At 35.3% G+C, this 17,145-nt stretch overlaps 2 protein-coding genes across 2 annotated transcripts; both read right to left on the reverse strand.

Moving 5' to 3' along the window:
• Positions 1–5,358: 5,358 nt before the first annotated feature.
• LOC131651482 (uncharacterized) lies at positions 5,359–6,408 on the reverse strand. Its single transcript, XM_058921142.1, has 2 exons — positions 5,927–6,408; positions 5,359–5,785 (listed from the first exon to the last, which is right to left on the reverse strand). Exons 1-2 carry the CDS (start codon positions 6,406–6,408, stop codon positions 5,359–5,361), a joined length of 909 nt encoding a protein of 302 aa, XP_058777125.1.
• An 8,799-nt stretch (positions 6,409–15,207) lies between these two features.
• Positions 15,208–16,356, reverse strand: LOC131651485 (transcription factor bHLH18-like). The gene is made up of 4 exons (XM_058921146.1): positions 16,318–16,356; positions 15,803–16,189; positions 15,370–15,714; positions 15,208–15,300 (listed from the first exon to the last, which is right to left on the reverse strand). The coding sequence occupies exons 1-4, from the start codon at positions 16,354–16,356 to the stop codon at positions 15,208–15,210; spliced, it is 864 nt and encodes a 287-aa protein (XP_058777129.1).
• Between the last annotated feature and the right edge of the window lie 789 nt (positions 16,357–17,145).

The raw sequence follows: 17,145 nt of genomic DNA on the forward strand, positions 1-17,145 counted from the left end.
GCCTATTCCCACCCCTATACTCCATAGAATGTATTTGTTACAATTATTTCATCAAATTTTGCAAATTGGTCCTCATATTTTCCAAAAATTATAAAATTAACCCTAAAAATTTTCAAAAAATTGCAAATTGGTCCTTAATAATTTTTAAATTTTACAATTTGGTCCTTCAAATTTTTTAAAATTGCAAATTGGCCCCTACATTTTAATTTTTTAATTTGATCCAAAAAATTTAAATTTTATAAAAAATGACCCCAAAAATCTAACATTGAATTATCTTAATACTACATCCAAACAAAATAATTTTAAAATGAATGGATTTCAATTGAATCATTTGAATTACTTTAAATTTTAAATTCCTTTAAAATTTTTAATTACCTCATCCAAACACACTCTTAAAGTTTGAGTGCATTAAATACACAATGAACTTTCTAAAAAAATAAGTAAATTAAAGAAATTCGGATAAACAATTTAAGGAAATTGAAATTCCGACACACCTTTATACACTACACAAAATCCAATTTCAGAAGAACCACACAAAATTAAAATTAATAAAATGTTCGAATTTTGAAATCATGATAATTAGTGGAGGTTTTTTTCCTAAATTTGCAGGAGTTTAACCTCTTCAAATTCATCTGTGGTGTTAATTGTACGTGAACGAGTGTCAGGCTAGGGTCAGTTCACATACTCTTCACCTTACCCCATCCATTTATGTCCCAGTGTTCTCCTTGTTCTAAGTAGAAAAAATGGTTAATATGTCGATCTCTGTAAGATTCATGTGAAATTTTTGAATGCACAATCCCTCAAACACGAAGTTTGAAAGGGTGATGTGATTAAGACAAAGCATAGTACTAGTTCACAACAAAATTTAAAATTTGATATTTAACAAATAAAAATATCACTAAATATATTTAAGAGTGTCAAAGAATCAAGCAAATCAAGAATAAAACTTTGAATCTAAAGAAGAGTTAAAATGAGAAATATTGAACAGGGTCGTTTTTTAGGGCGTGCAAGACGGGCTATCAGACAAGGTCTCAATTATTTTACGATTAAATTATAACTAAATAAGGTCTTATAAATCTTTGTCATTATTAAAATGAGGTTAAGTAGAGCCTCTAATTATTTTGTCATGGTTAAACTATAATTAATCTACACATGACTTCTAAAATATTAAGACGCTGTTAACAATAAAATATTTATAACTAAAAAAATGAACTAATTAAAAATATACAATAATATCGCACGGTTAATTCAGAGACAAAAGTTTTGATTTACTCAAAATAAAAAAAATATTTAAATGGTCATTTATCCTAAATTTTTAGCCATATTACCAAATAAAACACAATATTATTATAATAGTAAAAAATACATGAACTTGTGACAATATTGTTATAAACTAAATGAAACTATATAGAGATCAAAAGATAGGAAGAGAAGAGAACAAACAACATTGTATTATATTCTTCTAAAGGGGTGAATTTACATTGTAATATGGGTCTTATTTATAGAACCCAAGGGAGATAAAAAATCATGTACATTAAAGTGGAATAGGAAGATGAACAATAAGAAGAGGGATGTACATTCACTAGTATAAATGTTTATAACACTCCCCTTGGATGTCCATTGAGGATATGCCTCGTTAAAACCTTACTTGAAAAAACCCAGTGGGAAAAAATCTAGTGAAGTAAAAAGAGTACAATATCCTTTCATTTCTCCCCCTCAGTTGAACAGTCATTTCTTTGATGAAGACCAATCTTGTGTACTAGTTAATTAAAAATTCTGCTTGGGAGTGACTTTGTGAAAAGGTCTGCAAGGTTATCACATGAACAAATTTGTTGGATGCTTATATCACCATTCTTTTGGAGATCATGAGTAAAGAAGAACTTTAGGGAAATGTGTTTTGTCTGGTCTCCTTTAATGTAACCATCTTTCAATTGAGCGATGCATGCGGTATTATCTTCATATATGATCGTTGTATTTAATTTTTCAAAAGATAAACCACAAGTATTTTGGATGTGCTGAATTAAGGATCTCAACCAAGCGCATTCTCGACTTGTCTCATGTAATGCTAAAAGTTCTGCATGATTAGATGATGTTACTCCTATGGTTTGTTTTACCGATCTCCATGAAATAGCTGTACCCCCACATGTAAACAAATAACCAGTTTGTGATCTACCATTATGAGGATCTCACAAGTAACCTGCATCTGCATAACCTGTTAATTTGAATTGGGATACTTTTGTATAAAACAAACTCATGTCTATTGTACCTCTAAGGTAACGAAGTATATGTTTGACTCCGTTCCAATGTCTTCGTGTAGGTGAAGAACTGTATCTTGCTAATAAATTTATAGCAAGTGATATATCAGGACGTGTATAATTAGCAAGGTACATTAGTGCTACAATTGCACTGAGATATGGTACTTCAGGACCAAGCAATGCTTCATCCTTTTCTCGAGGTCTGAAAGGATCTTTCTCCACATCTAATGATCTAACAACCATTGGAGTAGACAACGAATAACTTTTGTCCATATAGAAGCGTTTTAACACTTTTTCTATATAGCCTTCTTGATGTACACATATTCCTTTGTCCAAATGTTCAATTTGCAAACCTAGTCATAATTTTGTATTTCCTATGTCCTTCATCTCAAACTCTTTCTTTAAACAACTCATAGCTTTTGGGAGCTCTTCAGGAGTTCCAATAATATTTATGTCATCCACATAGACAGCTATTATTGCGAATTCCTTTCCTGATCTTTTTATAAAAATACAAGGGCAAATGGAGTTATTTGTATATCCTTCTCTAAGCAAATATTCACTGAGGCGATTATACCACATTCGTCCAGACTGTTTCAGCGCATAAAGAGACTTGTTCAATCTTATGGAGTAGCGTTCTCGAGATTCGTAGTTGTGTGCATCTGGTACATTGAACCCTTTAGGGAGTTTCATGTAAATTTCACTATCAAGTGAACCATACAGATAAGCTGTTACAACATCCATCATGTGCAAATTAAGCCCTTCATGTGCTACTAGGCTTATTAGATATCGAAAAGTGCTTGCATCCATTACAGGTGAATATGTCTCATCAAAATCAATTCCAGGTCTTTGAGAAAATCCTTGAGCGACAAGTCGAGCTTTGTATCTCATAATTTCACCTTTTTATTTCATTTTCGTACGAAAACCCATCTGTATCCAACTGGCTTCACACCTTCAGGTGTTCGGACTACAGGTCCAAAAACTTGTCTTTTGTAGAGTGAGTTTAATTCTGCTTCAATTGCATCCTTCCATTTTGGTCAGTCCTCACTTTGTCTACAAATTTTGATAGGCGTTGGTTCCTCATCCTCTTTGCCATTTATCTCATTTAGCGCTATATTGTATGCAAAAACATCATCAATGTCGACTTCGTTTCGGTTCCATTGTATTCCATTTTGGACATAATTTATCGAGATCTCTTTATTTTCATGAGTTTCAGGTACCTGATCAATCTCTTCTAGAGATGAAATGTCTATTATGTCTGACGATTCTTTTGGATTTTCTATGTCCTTACTTGGGCCATCTTTATTCTTAACTCCCTTTCTTGTTCGAGGATTTTTATCTTTGGAACCGATTGGTCTACCACACTCCAGGCGTGGTTGAGACTCATAGATTGTCCAACAGGGATATCAATTTTTATTAGAGCATTTGCAGTTGGTATATATGATTTAGTCACACCTTTTGGATCAGTGAATGCATTTGGCAATTGATTTGCTAAGTTTTGCAGGTGAATTATCGTTTGAACTTCTAGTTCACATTGTTTTGTTCGAGGATCAAGATGAGATAATGATAATTCATTCCAACTAATATCTTTTTCCAGCTTCTTATTCTCTCCCCCTAATGTTGGAAAATTTGATTCATCAAAATGACAATCAGCAAAACGAGCAGTGAATAAATCTCCTGTTGTTGGTTCAAGGTACTTTATAATAGACGGAGATCCATATCCAACATATATTCCCATCCTCCTTTGAGGACCCATCTTATTGCGATGTGGTAGAGAAATTGGAACATACACCACACATCCAAAAATTATTAGATGGGAAATATTAGGTTCTTTACCAAAAACTAATTGTAAAAGGGAAGAGGTGTGGTAACTCGTTGGCCTGATGCGAATTAATGTTGCAGCATGCAAAATTGCATGTCCCCAAGCAGAAACTGGGAGCTTGTATCTCATAATCAGTGGTCTTGCAATTAATTTTATTCGTTTAATAAATGATTCTGCAAGTCCATTTTGTGTATGAACATGTGCTACTGGGTGTTCTATGTCAATCCCAACAGACATACAATACTCATTAAATGCCTGAGATGAAAATTCTGCAGCATTATCAAGACAAATTTTCTTGACAGGATAATCGGGGAAATGAGCTCTTATTCGAATCAATTGAGCTAGCAATCTTGCAAACGCCTGGTTACGAGTTGACAACAAACAAATATGTGACCATCTAGTTGATGCATCAATTAAAACCATAAAATATCTAAATGATCCACATGATGGGTGTATTGGCCGACAAATATCACCATGTATACGTTCTAAAAAACTGATAGATTCATTTCCAATTTTTGTTGGGGATGGCCGAATTATCAACTTCCCATGTGAGCAAGAGCTGCATGAGAACTTATTCGATTGAATAATTTCCCTACTCATTAATTGATGGTCGCATGAATTTTCAATTATTTTTCGCATCATTATATAACCGGGATGGCCCAACCGGTCATGCCAAATTAGAAATTTATCATTATTTGTAAGCTTCTGGTTTACAGTTGCATGTGCTTCAGTTGTACTAATATAAGTGTAGTACATGCCAAAGGATAAAGCCGATAGCTTTTCCATTACACATTTTGTGTCTGAATTGTGTTTTGTAATACATAGATGTTCAATCCCTCCATCATCTCCTGTTTCAATGTGGTATTCATTTAGGCGGATATATTTGAAACTTAATAAATTTCTATGGGACTTGAGGGAATATAATGCATTATCAATGTGCAATATTGTTCCACCATGTAACAGCATATGGGCTCTTCCGGAGCCTTCAATTATTTTTGAGGTGCCAGAAATAGTATTGACATCAGTTTTTCGATTCACTAAATTAGAGAAATATCTTTTATGCTTGAGAATTGTGTGGGTTGTTGCACTGTCAGCAAGATACATATCTTCATTACTGGAGCTAGTGTCCATATTCATTCTAAGAACAATAATAATTTTTTTAACAATAAGTTATAAGCGCACATTAAAAAACACAAATTATTTAAATAGTAAATTATGTAAACAAACCAGTAGAAAACACACTTTATTATTATTAGAAAATAAAATTCAAAACATCCATAGAACTTAAAAAGAAAATTTCCATAAATTTTGTTTCTTGACACTTCCATCTCCAATAAGGTGATCAATTTTTTCATCTGGATCAGCAAAGAAGTCACCAATATCCAAATGGGTAACATCTATATTACTGTAATCTGGATCATCATCTTCATTAGCAAAGTGAGTCTCGATCCTTTCCTTTTTATTTTTCAGTGATTTTTTATAAAGATCAACAAGGTGTTTTGGAGTACGACAAGTGCGACTCCAATGACCTTTTCCTCCACAACGGTAGCAAATATTTTCATTTGTTTTGCTACTCTGACCCTCTTTTTCATTCTTTTCAACATTTTTCCACTTTGGGTGGAAATATGTGTTTTTATGATTCCCATTGCGACCACGATCAAAACCAAGACCATGAGCATAATAACGACCACGACCGCGACCACGATTTTTCCTTTAGTGGCCGTGCCTTGCCACATTCACTTATGGGAATGGAGTTGTACCAGTGGGACGGGCCTCGTGATTTTTCATCAATAGTTCATTATTTTTCTCAGCCACAAGAAGACAAGATATTAGGTCAGAATATTTAATAAACCCCTTTTCTCGATACTGCTGCTGCAGGAGCACATTGGATGCATGAAAAGTGGAAAATGTTTTTTCTAGCATATCTTCATCAGTTACTTTTTTTCCACATAATAATAACTTAGAAGTTATTCTAAACATTGCAAAATTATAATCACTTACACTTTTAAAATCTTGCAAACGTAAATGCATCCATTCATATCGAGCTTTTGGTAGGATAACCGTTTTTTGATGATCATATCTATCTTTCAAATTTTTCAACAAGACACGTGGGTCAGTTACGGTAAGATACTCATTTTTAAGATCCTCGTGAAGGTGACGACGAAGGAATATCATGGCTTTTGCCTTTTGTTGATCAGATGATTTATTTCCTTTTTTAATAGTGTCACCGTGACCTTCTGCGCTTAAATGAATTTGGGCGTCTAGGGCCCATGTCAAATAGTTCTTTTCCGAAATATCAAGAGACCCAAAATCCAATTTTGTAAGATTTGACATACTTAGTAGTTCTATAATAAAAATAAAAGAAATAAAAAATATTATAATGAAATAATTATCATAAAGGCAATATTAAATATTAATATTTTCAATAATACTTTTGTAAATTCTAATATTTAGAAATAACACAATAGCAAACTAGATTGTCACATTAGTCTTAAAATTATCTGTTTTTTTTATAAAAAAATATCAATTTAGTGACAAAATACATCTTACATATACAAAAAAAAAAGCATTATGAGTTCTTCATGAACTATACAATGTTATTTCGCTATCCTTCAGGGATGCTTTGCTTTTGTTACAAACAATGATCTAAAAATTATAACCATCCTTCTAGGATGCGTTAAAATTATAACCATCCTTCTGGGATGCAAAAAGTTATTTCTTCATTCTCTAATTCAATTCCACTGAATGAACAAAAATAATTCTTTCATGCTTTAAGCCAAATCCACCTTTTAATCCTTTGACACAATTAAATTTATTTGTGCACTATCCATCAAAATTGGAATCATTGTAAAGCCACATATGTTATCCACAACCTCAACAACATCAACCCATCTTACTTAAAGTTGAGTTGCTACCCGAGATTTTTTTTTATATAATATTCTTAAACATACATCAATTCTATGACAAATAAAATTACAATAAAATTACAATAAAATTACATAATCTTAACCATAAAATTACAATAAAATCATTGAACAATAAAATTACAAAATTTTAAATGTCCTAATATGATTATATTTACTGAATATCATAAATATTAAAAAAACAATGATCTCCTCCAAATCATACCTGAGAACGTCGCGCTGATAACGTGTTATAAACTAAATGAAACTATATAGAGATCAAAAGATAGGAAGAGAAGAGAACAAGCAACATTGTATTATATTCTTCTAAAGGAGTGAACTTTACATTGTAATATGGGTCTTATTTATAGGACCCAAAGGAAATAAAAATCATGTACATTAAAGTGGAATAGAAAGATGAACAATAAGAAGAGGGATGGACATCCATTAGTATAAATATTTATAACAATAAATCTAATAAGATATAAAAATAGAATACTATCACGCGAGCTTTACACAAATAATCACAAATATATAAACTTATGAAATTATGACTTTAATAAAGGCTATATAACCTAAACATAATTTTAAAAATATCATAAATGTTATTTGGACCAATGTTTTAAAAATTAGACCGAATCGTCCGGCTAAATCGGTTGGACCGAGAATTAGAGGTGACTCTGATTCGGCCAGTCTTCTAAAATTGTAGGTGGATCAAAATCGAAATTAAATAAAAAAATCAGATTGAACCGCTTAAAACCTTCGAACCTTCGAACCGGAGTCTATTTTGTAAAACAAATAGAAATGTTTGTTATTGTTCAATTTTAATATATTTTTTATAAAAAAACTGAATAATAAATAATTATTATGTTAGTATTAATATTAAAAAAATTTGGTTAAAAAAAAAAACTTCTTTTGACATATGTAGCTTTGTTTCTTTTAAGCGTACCATTGTGTAATTATGTATTATATAATATTAAGTTTGTAATGAATTTTTAAAATATTTATTTTATTAATTTGTGAACATGACTTATCCATAAAATTTAGCATTATATTGTCAATTTATTTAATAAATAATTGATTGAATCAAATGAATCTTGGACCAAAATTATTACGGGTTCGACTCTTGGTCTAATTTTTAAAGGGTCTTGCTAACCAGTGTCCTTAGGGCAATGGTTAAACATTCCTAAAAAAAATATTTTATAGAAATTTTAATATTTCAATTTTCAAGACATTAAATATCCAGATTACCAAATTAAGTTTACTATTTTAAAGTCTTAACCATTACATGAGGAATTGGTTAGCATATTCCATATAGAGAGTTAGAAAAGTGAATGTAATTGATAATTTCTATTAGTTTACAGGAGTGTTTATATACAGGTTTGATAAACCTAATTTGGAATGAATCAAGGTAACAAATCTCCTATTGATTTTCCACTAATTTAGCTATTAACTTTTGACTGCAAAATAAGTAAATAACAGATTTGTAAATCTGCATAATTAAAGGAATTATAATTCTAATTATTATTATTGATATCCTCCCGCAAGTTGGATAATTTGGAAGAGAGATGCAACTTGGACAGTAAAACCTCGAACCGTGGGCGAAGCAGAGGCTTTGTTAGAATATCAGCAAGTTGATCATCAGTAGAGACAAAAGAGACACGAAACTTGCCATGTTGAACGTTTTCACGGACAAAGTGATAGGCTAAGGCTATATGTTTCATTCGAGAGTGGAATACAAGATTAACACTTAGATGTGTGGCACCGAGTGTCGCAAGCTCGCGAAATGATGAAACAGAGTCGCCACCAATATATTTATCCCAAAGAGGGAAAGGAATATCAGAAAACCTAAGGTGAAGGGAATTTCTACCTAATGTTATCATGGTTTCTACCTAAGGTTAGGAATAAAAGAATATGAAAATAAAGATCACAATGGAAGTCATAAGTAAGATACATGAGCAAAATTGAGTAAGGATACAATGGTACAAAATTATACACAAGCATGTAATGACAAGTCAAGAATATAGTACAAAAATGAACCAAAAATACTACTATTTTTATATTGATTTTTATGAAAGAAATTGAATTACAAATCAAGTAAAAGACTAAAACAAAATAGCCTAAAACTAATATTTTTAATGATTATTTTTATGTCAAAAATTGGATTAATGGTCTAAAAACAACAAGAAAAGTTAGCATTTTTATTACTAAAAAGAAGTGACAAAAAAAAAACTAACTAAAATCTAAAAGAATCAATAAAAAAATAAGGAAACAGGGGGGGTGCAATCTGAATTATGCTGTTGTGAATAGCAGGGGCGTAGGCCCACTGGTACAGGCCCAAGAACTTATTATTTTGTTTATTCAGATTTCCAAAAAGAGAGTTATGGGCTCAGAGGGGAGTGTGATCAGCAAAAAGGCCCAAGATTATTTTTACAGATTTTTGTTATTGGTCCAATATCAATATTATTCAGAATTATTAACAGAACAAATTGATAAAAATAAAATAATAAAACAAAAAAAAGAAAGAGGAAAATGAAATGGGGATTAGGGTTCAGTGTAATGTGACCTTCAGACTCCTCTCACTCAAATTTCTTCTCCCTCGCGGCGGTGACGATCGGAAAACTCTCACCCCTCTCCGATTTCAGATCAATAAAACTCCTTCCGCCGTGAATAGAGATCAAGACGACGTCCTTTCATCTCTCTCCTGTCAGTCTCGTATTTCCGATCGAATGAAGATGGACGATAATGATGATGGAGCGTTGTTACGGTTGCGATGCGCGATGCTCTTTGCTGCAGAACAGAAGGTGAAGAAGATTCAAAGACGTCGTTTATGGTGATTTTCTGTGAATATTGATGTGATGAAGAAGATGACGCGACGAAGATCGAAGTGATACAATTCGGTGGTGAATGATATTGAAGTATGAGGTTCTTTTATGTGAGTTTGTGAATCTGGTTCTTGTTGATGCTGATGAATGATTCGTACAATTTGTTGCAGGTGTGCGAACGAAGATGAACTGAAGATGATGTTGGTTGAAGGAGAAGATGAAGGTTTAGATGTGGTTATCGATGAAGGAGATTCTGAATTCTTTTTTGTTGCGATTTTCTCATCTTCTCAGTATCTTGGTTCAGTTTTTGCAGGTTCTTGTGATGATTATTCAGATATGGAGAGTGATTGGAGAAAGCTTGAAGATGATGATGAAATTGAGAGTCAAGTGTGAAGCAGAGAAGTGAAGAGAGTGAAACGGATGAAAGTGAAGAATGATGGTGGAGAGGTGAGAATGGAGCTGAAAGAGAATGGGAGAGAAGAAGTAGTAATGGAGAATGATTATGGAGGAGATGAATGAAGAAATGGTGGTGCAGTGGAAGTGAAGGGAAGAAATGGAAGTGAAGAGTGGTGAAGATGATGAAGATTTGATGAAGGATTGAAGGTGGAATTGGAAGAAGATAGAGGAGATAATGGTGACCATCTCAAATAAGCCTCTCATGATTTTAGAAACCTGAATCCACAAATCAAAGCTCAAAGAACAACCAAATGAATCATGCCACACTTTTCTAGATCTTTGATTCCAAGTCAAAATATTGATTAATGAATGTATGATATGTTAGATGACCTAAAAATGAAAATGATGGTGGAACAATAAGCCAGTTAGCATTAAATTAGGCGGGCAAATTTTGGGGTGCAACACCGAGATTGTCACAATATATTACCGGATTAGCGGTTGGAGTGTGACCAAGTTCCGTAAATAAGGAAAGCACCCATAGTAGTTCACTAGCTGTGTCAGCCAAGGCTTTATACTCTGCTTCTGTGGATGATCGAGCAACCGAACGTTATTTGCGGGAGCTCCAAGAGATGGGAGTGCTGCCAAGATATAACAAGTAACCAGTGGTTGAAACATAATCATCCTTGTCACCTGCCCAGTCTGCATCCGAATATGCATGAAAGTTCAGCGGAGCTGTTGCCGAGATGAAGATTCCTTTGTCACACGAGCCTGCCAGATAGCGGAGCACTCTTTTGAGTGCAGACCAATGCACCGTTCTTGGGTTCTGCATGAACTGTGCAAGTTTGTTAGTGCTGAAGGCGATGTCTGGGCGTGTAAGACTCAAGTATTGAAGACTTCCAACTAGCGTTCGGTACTCAGTTGGGGAAGGCAGAAGATCACCAGAATCCTTGAGTAATGGAATAGTTGCAGACAACGGAGTGGATGCTGGTTTCGCATCTGCCATACCTGAGTTATGTAGCAGATTGGTGATATATTTTCTTTGTGAAAGAAACATACCCGCAGCATAAGGAATTACTTCGACACCCAAGAAATAGCTGAGGCATCAAAGATCTTTCAACGAGAAGCGAGCAGCAAGTGTGGCAATGAGGCTGGATAATTCTACAGAAGAACTCCCAGTGACAATTATATCATCAACATATACTAATAAGTACAAAGTAACACCTGGTTTTTGGTAGATGAATAAAGATGCATCTGCAGTTGAATTAACGAAGCCAATGGAGAGCAGAAATACTCGAAGTTCTGTATACCACGCGCGAGGTGCCTGCTTCAGCCCATAAAGTGCCTTTTTGAGGCGGCAAACATGATTAGGGAAGGTTTTGTTGACAAAGCCAGGCGGCTGCATCATGAAGACTTCCTCTTTGAGTGTCCCTTGAAGAAATGCATTATTGACATCAAGTTGACGGATGGACCACCCTTGACGAACTGCAAGTTTTAGAACTATTCGAATAGTCACCGGTTTAACAACGGGGCTGAATGTTTCTGTATAGTCACAACCGGGGCGTTGGTGAAACCCTTTGGCAACTAACCGAGCCTTGTAACGATCAATTGATCCATCTGGATTCCGTTTGATTCGAAAGACCCATTTACAACCAACCAAATTTTGAGCAGAGGACCTACTTACAAGATCCCAAATGTTGTTGTGGTGTAAAGCATCAAATTCGGATTGCATGGCTGAGCGCCAATCAGGGTCACGAAGAGCCTGAGTGATGGTATTGGGTTCAATGGGAGAGGATGATTGAACATGTAGGTTGAGCTTTGTAAGAGGTTTGACGATGTTGTTTTTAGACCGGGTGATGATCCTACCAACATTGGTTTGTTGTCTCGGGTTTGGGTTGATGGGTGGTGGAGAAGGTTGGGTGGAGGGTTGGGAGTGTGAAGAGGGAGTTTGGGTATTATTGGTGGGTTCATTTGAGGTTGATGTTTGAGCTGAATCTGGTAAGTGGGTGACGGATGGAGAGGTATGGGCAGCGGATAAATTTTCCGGTGGGTTTAGAGTGGTACTGTCAATAGGTTGAGCTGGGGGCGGTAAAATAGAGAGTTGAAGTGGGCTTGTTTGTGGTTCTGCATGTGAATTAGATTGAGCCACCAGAGAGCTGAATGGGAATTTTGATTCCACGAACTTCACATGGCGAGAGGTATAAGTCCTTCCAGTTGTGGGATCGAGACACAAATACGCGTGTTGATCCGCCGAATAACCTACAAAAACACACATAGCAGACTTTGGCGCAAGTTTATGGTTAGCATATGGTTTAAGCCAGGGAAAACACAAACATCCAAAACATTTTAATTTATGATAATCCGGGCTAATGTGGAGTAATTTGGAATAAGGTGACTTGTACCCAAGAATTGGAGTTGGGAGACGATTTATGAGGTAGGCTGCAGTAGTCATGGCGTGAGGCCAATAGGTGAGGGGCAAGCCCGAGTGATGAAGAAGAGAGAGACCGGTTTCGGCAATGTGACGATTCCGGCGTTCAGAGATTCCATTGTGTTCAGGTGTATGAGGTGGGGTTGTGTGGTGACTTATACCATGAGTGCTTAAAAAAGGACGAAGTCCAATGTATTCACCACCATTATCGGTGTATAAGATTTTGATTTTGTGCTGATAAAAATTTTCAACTAGTGATTGGAATTTGGGAAATATATGTTGGACATCAGATTTATGTTTTATTGGATATAGCCAGATATAACGAGTAAAATGATCGACAAACATGCAATAGTAACGAAGACCATCAATAGATAAAACAGGGGAAGTCCATACATCTGAAAAAATTATTTCTAATGGATAAGAAGATTTAAGAGTAGATTCATGAAAAGGAAGTTTGTGACTCTTACTAATTTGACATGAATTACAATCGGATTGTGGGAATTTATTTGAACCCAAAGAAAAATGCTGTTGAATAAATTTAAAGATAGAGGATGAAGGGTGCCCAAGCCTATGGTGCCATGATGCAGAGGAGTCCGTGCGGACGGTATGGACGGATGGTGAGGAGGTGGGCCAGAGATAAAGTCCATCCACACATGAGCCCTTATGGGTTATTTGGCCTGTCTGCAAGTTCTTTACATAAAAAGAGTTTGGCAGGAAAACAACAGCAGAGTTAGTTTGTTTGGTAAGTTTAGAGACAGAAATAATTTGTTGTTTCATGGAAGGAACACACAGAGCATTAGACAAGGATAAATCATGAAGTAAAAGTGTTCCAGAATGAGAGATGTTTAAACCTGAACCATTGCCCATGAACAGCGAGTCAGGACCAGTGTACGGATGATGAAGTGCCATATTTGCAAGATCGTTGGTTACATGATGTGTTGCTCCACTATCAACCAAGAAATCAGTATGAGATGGACCAGCAGCTGCAATGTTGGCCTGAGCTGATCCAGTGTGAGCAATAGAGTTCCGAGACGGCGGCGGGATACCGAGATGCTGCTGCTTGAAGAGTTGGCACTGAGATAGAACGTGTCCTTTGACATTGCACCACTGACAGCGTCCAAGAAACGGTTTGCGATTGCTGGTGTGTTGATTAGACGGTGCAGGGAATTGACCAGACCGAGGCTTGTTGTTATAGTTGGGTCGAGCCTGAGCATTCAAAGCTGTAACCGGGGAAGGAGTTTGTCTCTGAGCAGCAACAATAGAGAGTTCTTGGATGAGAAGTTTCTCGAGGAGATCATCAAAGTTAATGGGAGTATCCCTTGCATTTATTCCATCAATGACTGCTCTGTAGCCGTCGTCGAGACCACGCAAAACATGGTCAGTCATGTCTTCAACCGAAACAGGAGATCCGAGTGAAGCAAGAAGGTCTGCTGTTTGCTTCAGAGAGTGCATATAGGTTGTGATGGATTGGGTACCTTTGGAAGCCATTCGAAGACGCTCTTTGAGTTGTTTGAGATGGCTGCGAGAGGCTTTGGCATATGTGTTTTTGAGGAGAGTCCAAAGACTATGCGAAGTCTTTGTCTGAGACACTAGAGAGGCCACTTCATTGGAGAGAGTGGTGAGGATGGCGCCATAGATGAGGCGATCTTGTCGACGCCATGTTTGATAAGCAGGATTTGGTGTTGTCACTGAAGGTGTTTCAGTGGTAGAGATCGTTTCCGGCGGCGCGGGAAAAGATCCATCTGGATATTTTAGGAGATCAAAGCCATCAAGAAAAGCTTCGACTTGGAGTTTCCAATTAAGATAATTGGTGGGAAGAAGCTTGGTGACACTGCTAAGAGTGATGCACACAAAGGGTTTGGATGGCTCATAGGGGTTGGTGATGTAGTGGGAACTGTCGGTGGCCATGGGAGACGAGGTTGACAGCAAGAATGAGAAACGGCGTTCTAAATTAGAAGGATAGGGCTGGATCATTTCCAACTGATACCATATAGAGAGTTAGAAAAGTGAATGTAATTGATAATTTCTATTAGTTTACAGCAGTGTTTATATACAGGTTTGATAAACCTAATTTGGAATGAATCAAGGTAACAAATCTCCTATTGATTTTCCACTAATTTAGCTATTAACTTTTGACTGCAAAATAAGTAAATAACAGATTTGTAAATCTGCATAATTAAAGGAATTATAATTCTAATTATTATTATTGATATTCCATTTTTAAAACATTGATTTTTACATCTAAAAAGATGTCCCACACCGTATACGGTTGCCATTTTAATTAATACTAGTATTTTTTTTCTCTCTCTCTATTACATTGCTGAGAGACATGTTTTTGGTGTCCCGCATGCGGTGTCATATTTGCATGTCCAAATATCATTGTTCTAAAAATATAGCATCATACACCAATATAGAAAAAAGTGGTTTAAAATATTCTTAATCAAGACAAAGTGATCATTAAATGCTTCAAATATTAAAATGATATCATAAATAAATGAAAAATCATAGGGCCAGATCAAAGTTGACAGACTTTCATGCACTCTGAATGATTTCTTGCATGATAGTATTAATAAGCTTGCTGACTTCACGGTTGCACATCATCACATGTCTGCAACGTAGCCACTAATCTTAGTTTTTTCACTAGAGCTTTCACTATCAAGTTGCAATCATCATCCATCTGTACAATCAATTACAAAAGCTTAAACACAAATAAAATTTCATCATGTGTATATTTACTATTAGTTACCTGAGCAACAATATTGATGCCAAGAGTATTTCTAAATGGCAAGATATTGGAACTAGTTATGGAGAGATGATGAAGTTGAAGCTGAGACATTATATCAACCACAATCCCTTTTTGCCTCACACAATGAACCCTAATCAACACTTCCTTCCCTAGGACTATTGCTTCAACTTGTGGAAGTGATTGGTTGCACTCATAAGATTCTTCGCTGTTCTTTTCGCCTATTGCAACATCGTTGGTAACAGATTCCATATCTCTCTTCTTGATGTCTTGTTCTAATTCTTTCACACGTTCTTCAAGTTGTTTCACGTGATTGATAGCTTCTCTTAGTACGTAACCCTTATCCGTCTACACGCTCATTAGATAACAGTTTTTTTTTTACTATATCAATGAAATATTTAATTTTGGAATTAGAATAGATACTAAGACGACTAACCTTCTTCAATCCAGGTAAAAGGGCTGAAAGTTCTATAAACTTCATTGTAATTTCCTTTCGCCTTTTTCTCTCGGCCATTATGTGATCAAGTGACGCAGTAGGGCTTCTTCGACGATTCCTCGAATGTTTCAAAGGGTCATTATTACGTTGTTGAGTTGGTGGCAACAATACAGTGGATTTGTCAAAAGAAAGAATACAAGATGATGGCATTTCTGCAACATGTTGATCAGTTGAAGGAGAGACGACATTGATGGATGAGTTGTTGTTGGCAATAGGAAGACTCGGGAATAGATCTTGTGGTGTCTGAGGGAAGATATCTCTTAGGAACTCTTCCTCAAATATGTTGTTGGTGTCACACAAACTTTCTGTGACTTCATGATCCATTTCCTAGGAAGTGGAGAATTGAATTCAATACATTAATATTAATATCATCATAGTATTTTTAATCAAGAATATAGAAACAGTATGTGATATATTATGATATATGATATGATGAATTGTTTCTGTATTATTACCAAATCGTAAGAGCAATTCCCCCATGGATTCTCCTCCATTATTTGGATTAGGAGGATATCAGCAGATTCTATCTGAAGTGAAGACCTACTAGAACTATATAAGGCCATGGCTTCTGTCACTCCTTCAATGTTGGTAGGTTATGAAAATAATAGATGCATCTAAAACTGGTTGTCCTGTTTTCCTAACACCGCCTCTACACAATCAATATGTAGTCTAATCATAGGATAGACACGTGAAACATGTTTTCCTAACACCGGCTCTACACAATCAATATGTAGTCTAATAATAGGATAGACACGGGAAACCTTTTCTAAATATACAGTGTATATTTCTACTTCCATGCTTTTTAAAACCTTTCTATTTCCGGGATTGGATTCACTGACTTTTTTACTATGCAGGTAACTTTGTGACTTTAGGCAAAATGAAATGAAATGATTAAAATAAAGGGAGCTTCTAAGGTGAAGTTGTCATTTTAATTTCATTGGTGTAGTTATTTTAATTGGCCAATCAAAACAAACTACCATAAATCTTAACTGCCACATCATTAATTTATATCAACCATATCTGTCATATCATTATTATATATAAAACTTTCATTTATTGCATATCAATCCTTTATAAAATTAATATTGAATTGAAAAAACAATTTATTTGACAAAATCAATTCTGAGACCTAAATCCCAAATTCATTGTTCGAAACCCAAGCTCACCTCCTTGGCCTCCTTGGCCTCCTTCTTCATCTTCTTCCCCTTCTGCTTCTTATCATCCATTAGGTTCATCCTTCTTCTTTGTTATCAAGGGTATCAAAAAATTCACCTTGGTCTCCT

Source organism: Vicia villosa, linkage group LG2 (assembly GCF_029867415.1).
Source record: "Vicia villosa cultivar HV-30 ecotype Madison, WI linkage group LG2, Vvil1.0, whole genome shotgun sequence".
Taxonomy (NCBI): domain Eukaryota; kingdom Viridiplantae; phylum Streptophyta; class Magnoliopsida; order Fabales; family Fabaceae; genus Vicia; species Vicia villosa.

Excerpts from the sequence above, each read along its gene's own strand:
- LOC131651485 (XM_058921146.1), bottom strand. The coding sequence starts at position 16,356 with ATGGAGGAGAATCCATGGGGGAATTGCTCTTACGATTTG. Across the intron at positions 16,190-16,317 it reads GGAATTGCTCTTACGATTTG|GAAATGGATCATGAAGTCAC; the intron begins GTAATAATACAG and ends TCCACTTCCTAG. Across the intron at positions 15,715-15,802 it reads TTTTACCTGGATTGAAGAAG|ACGGATAAGGGTTACGTACT; the intron begins GTTAGTCGTCTT and ends ATGAGCGTGTAG.
- LOC131651482 (XM_058921142.1), bottom strand. The coding sequence starts at position 6,408 with ATGTCAAATCTTACAAAATTGGATTTTGGGTCTCTTGATATTTCGGAA. Across the intron at positions 5,786-5,926 it reads CAGCAGTATCGAGAAAAGGG|GAAAAATCGTGGTCGCGGTC; the intron begins GTTTATTAAATA and ends CGGCCACTAAAG.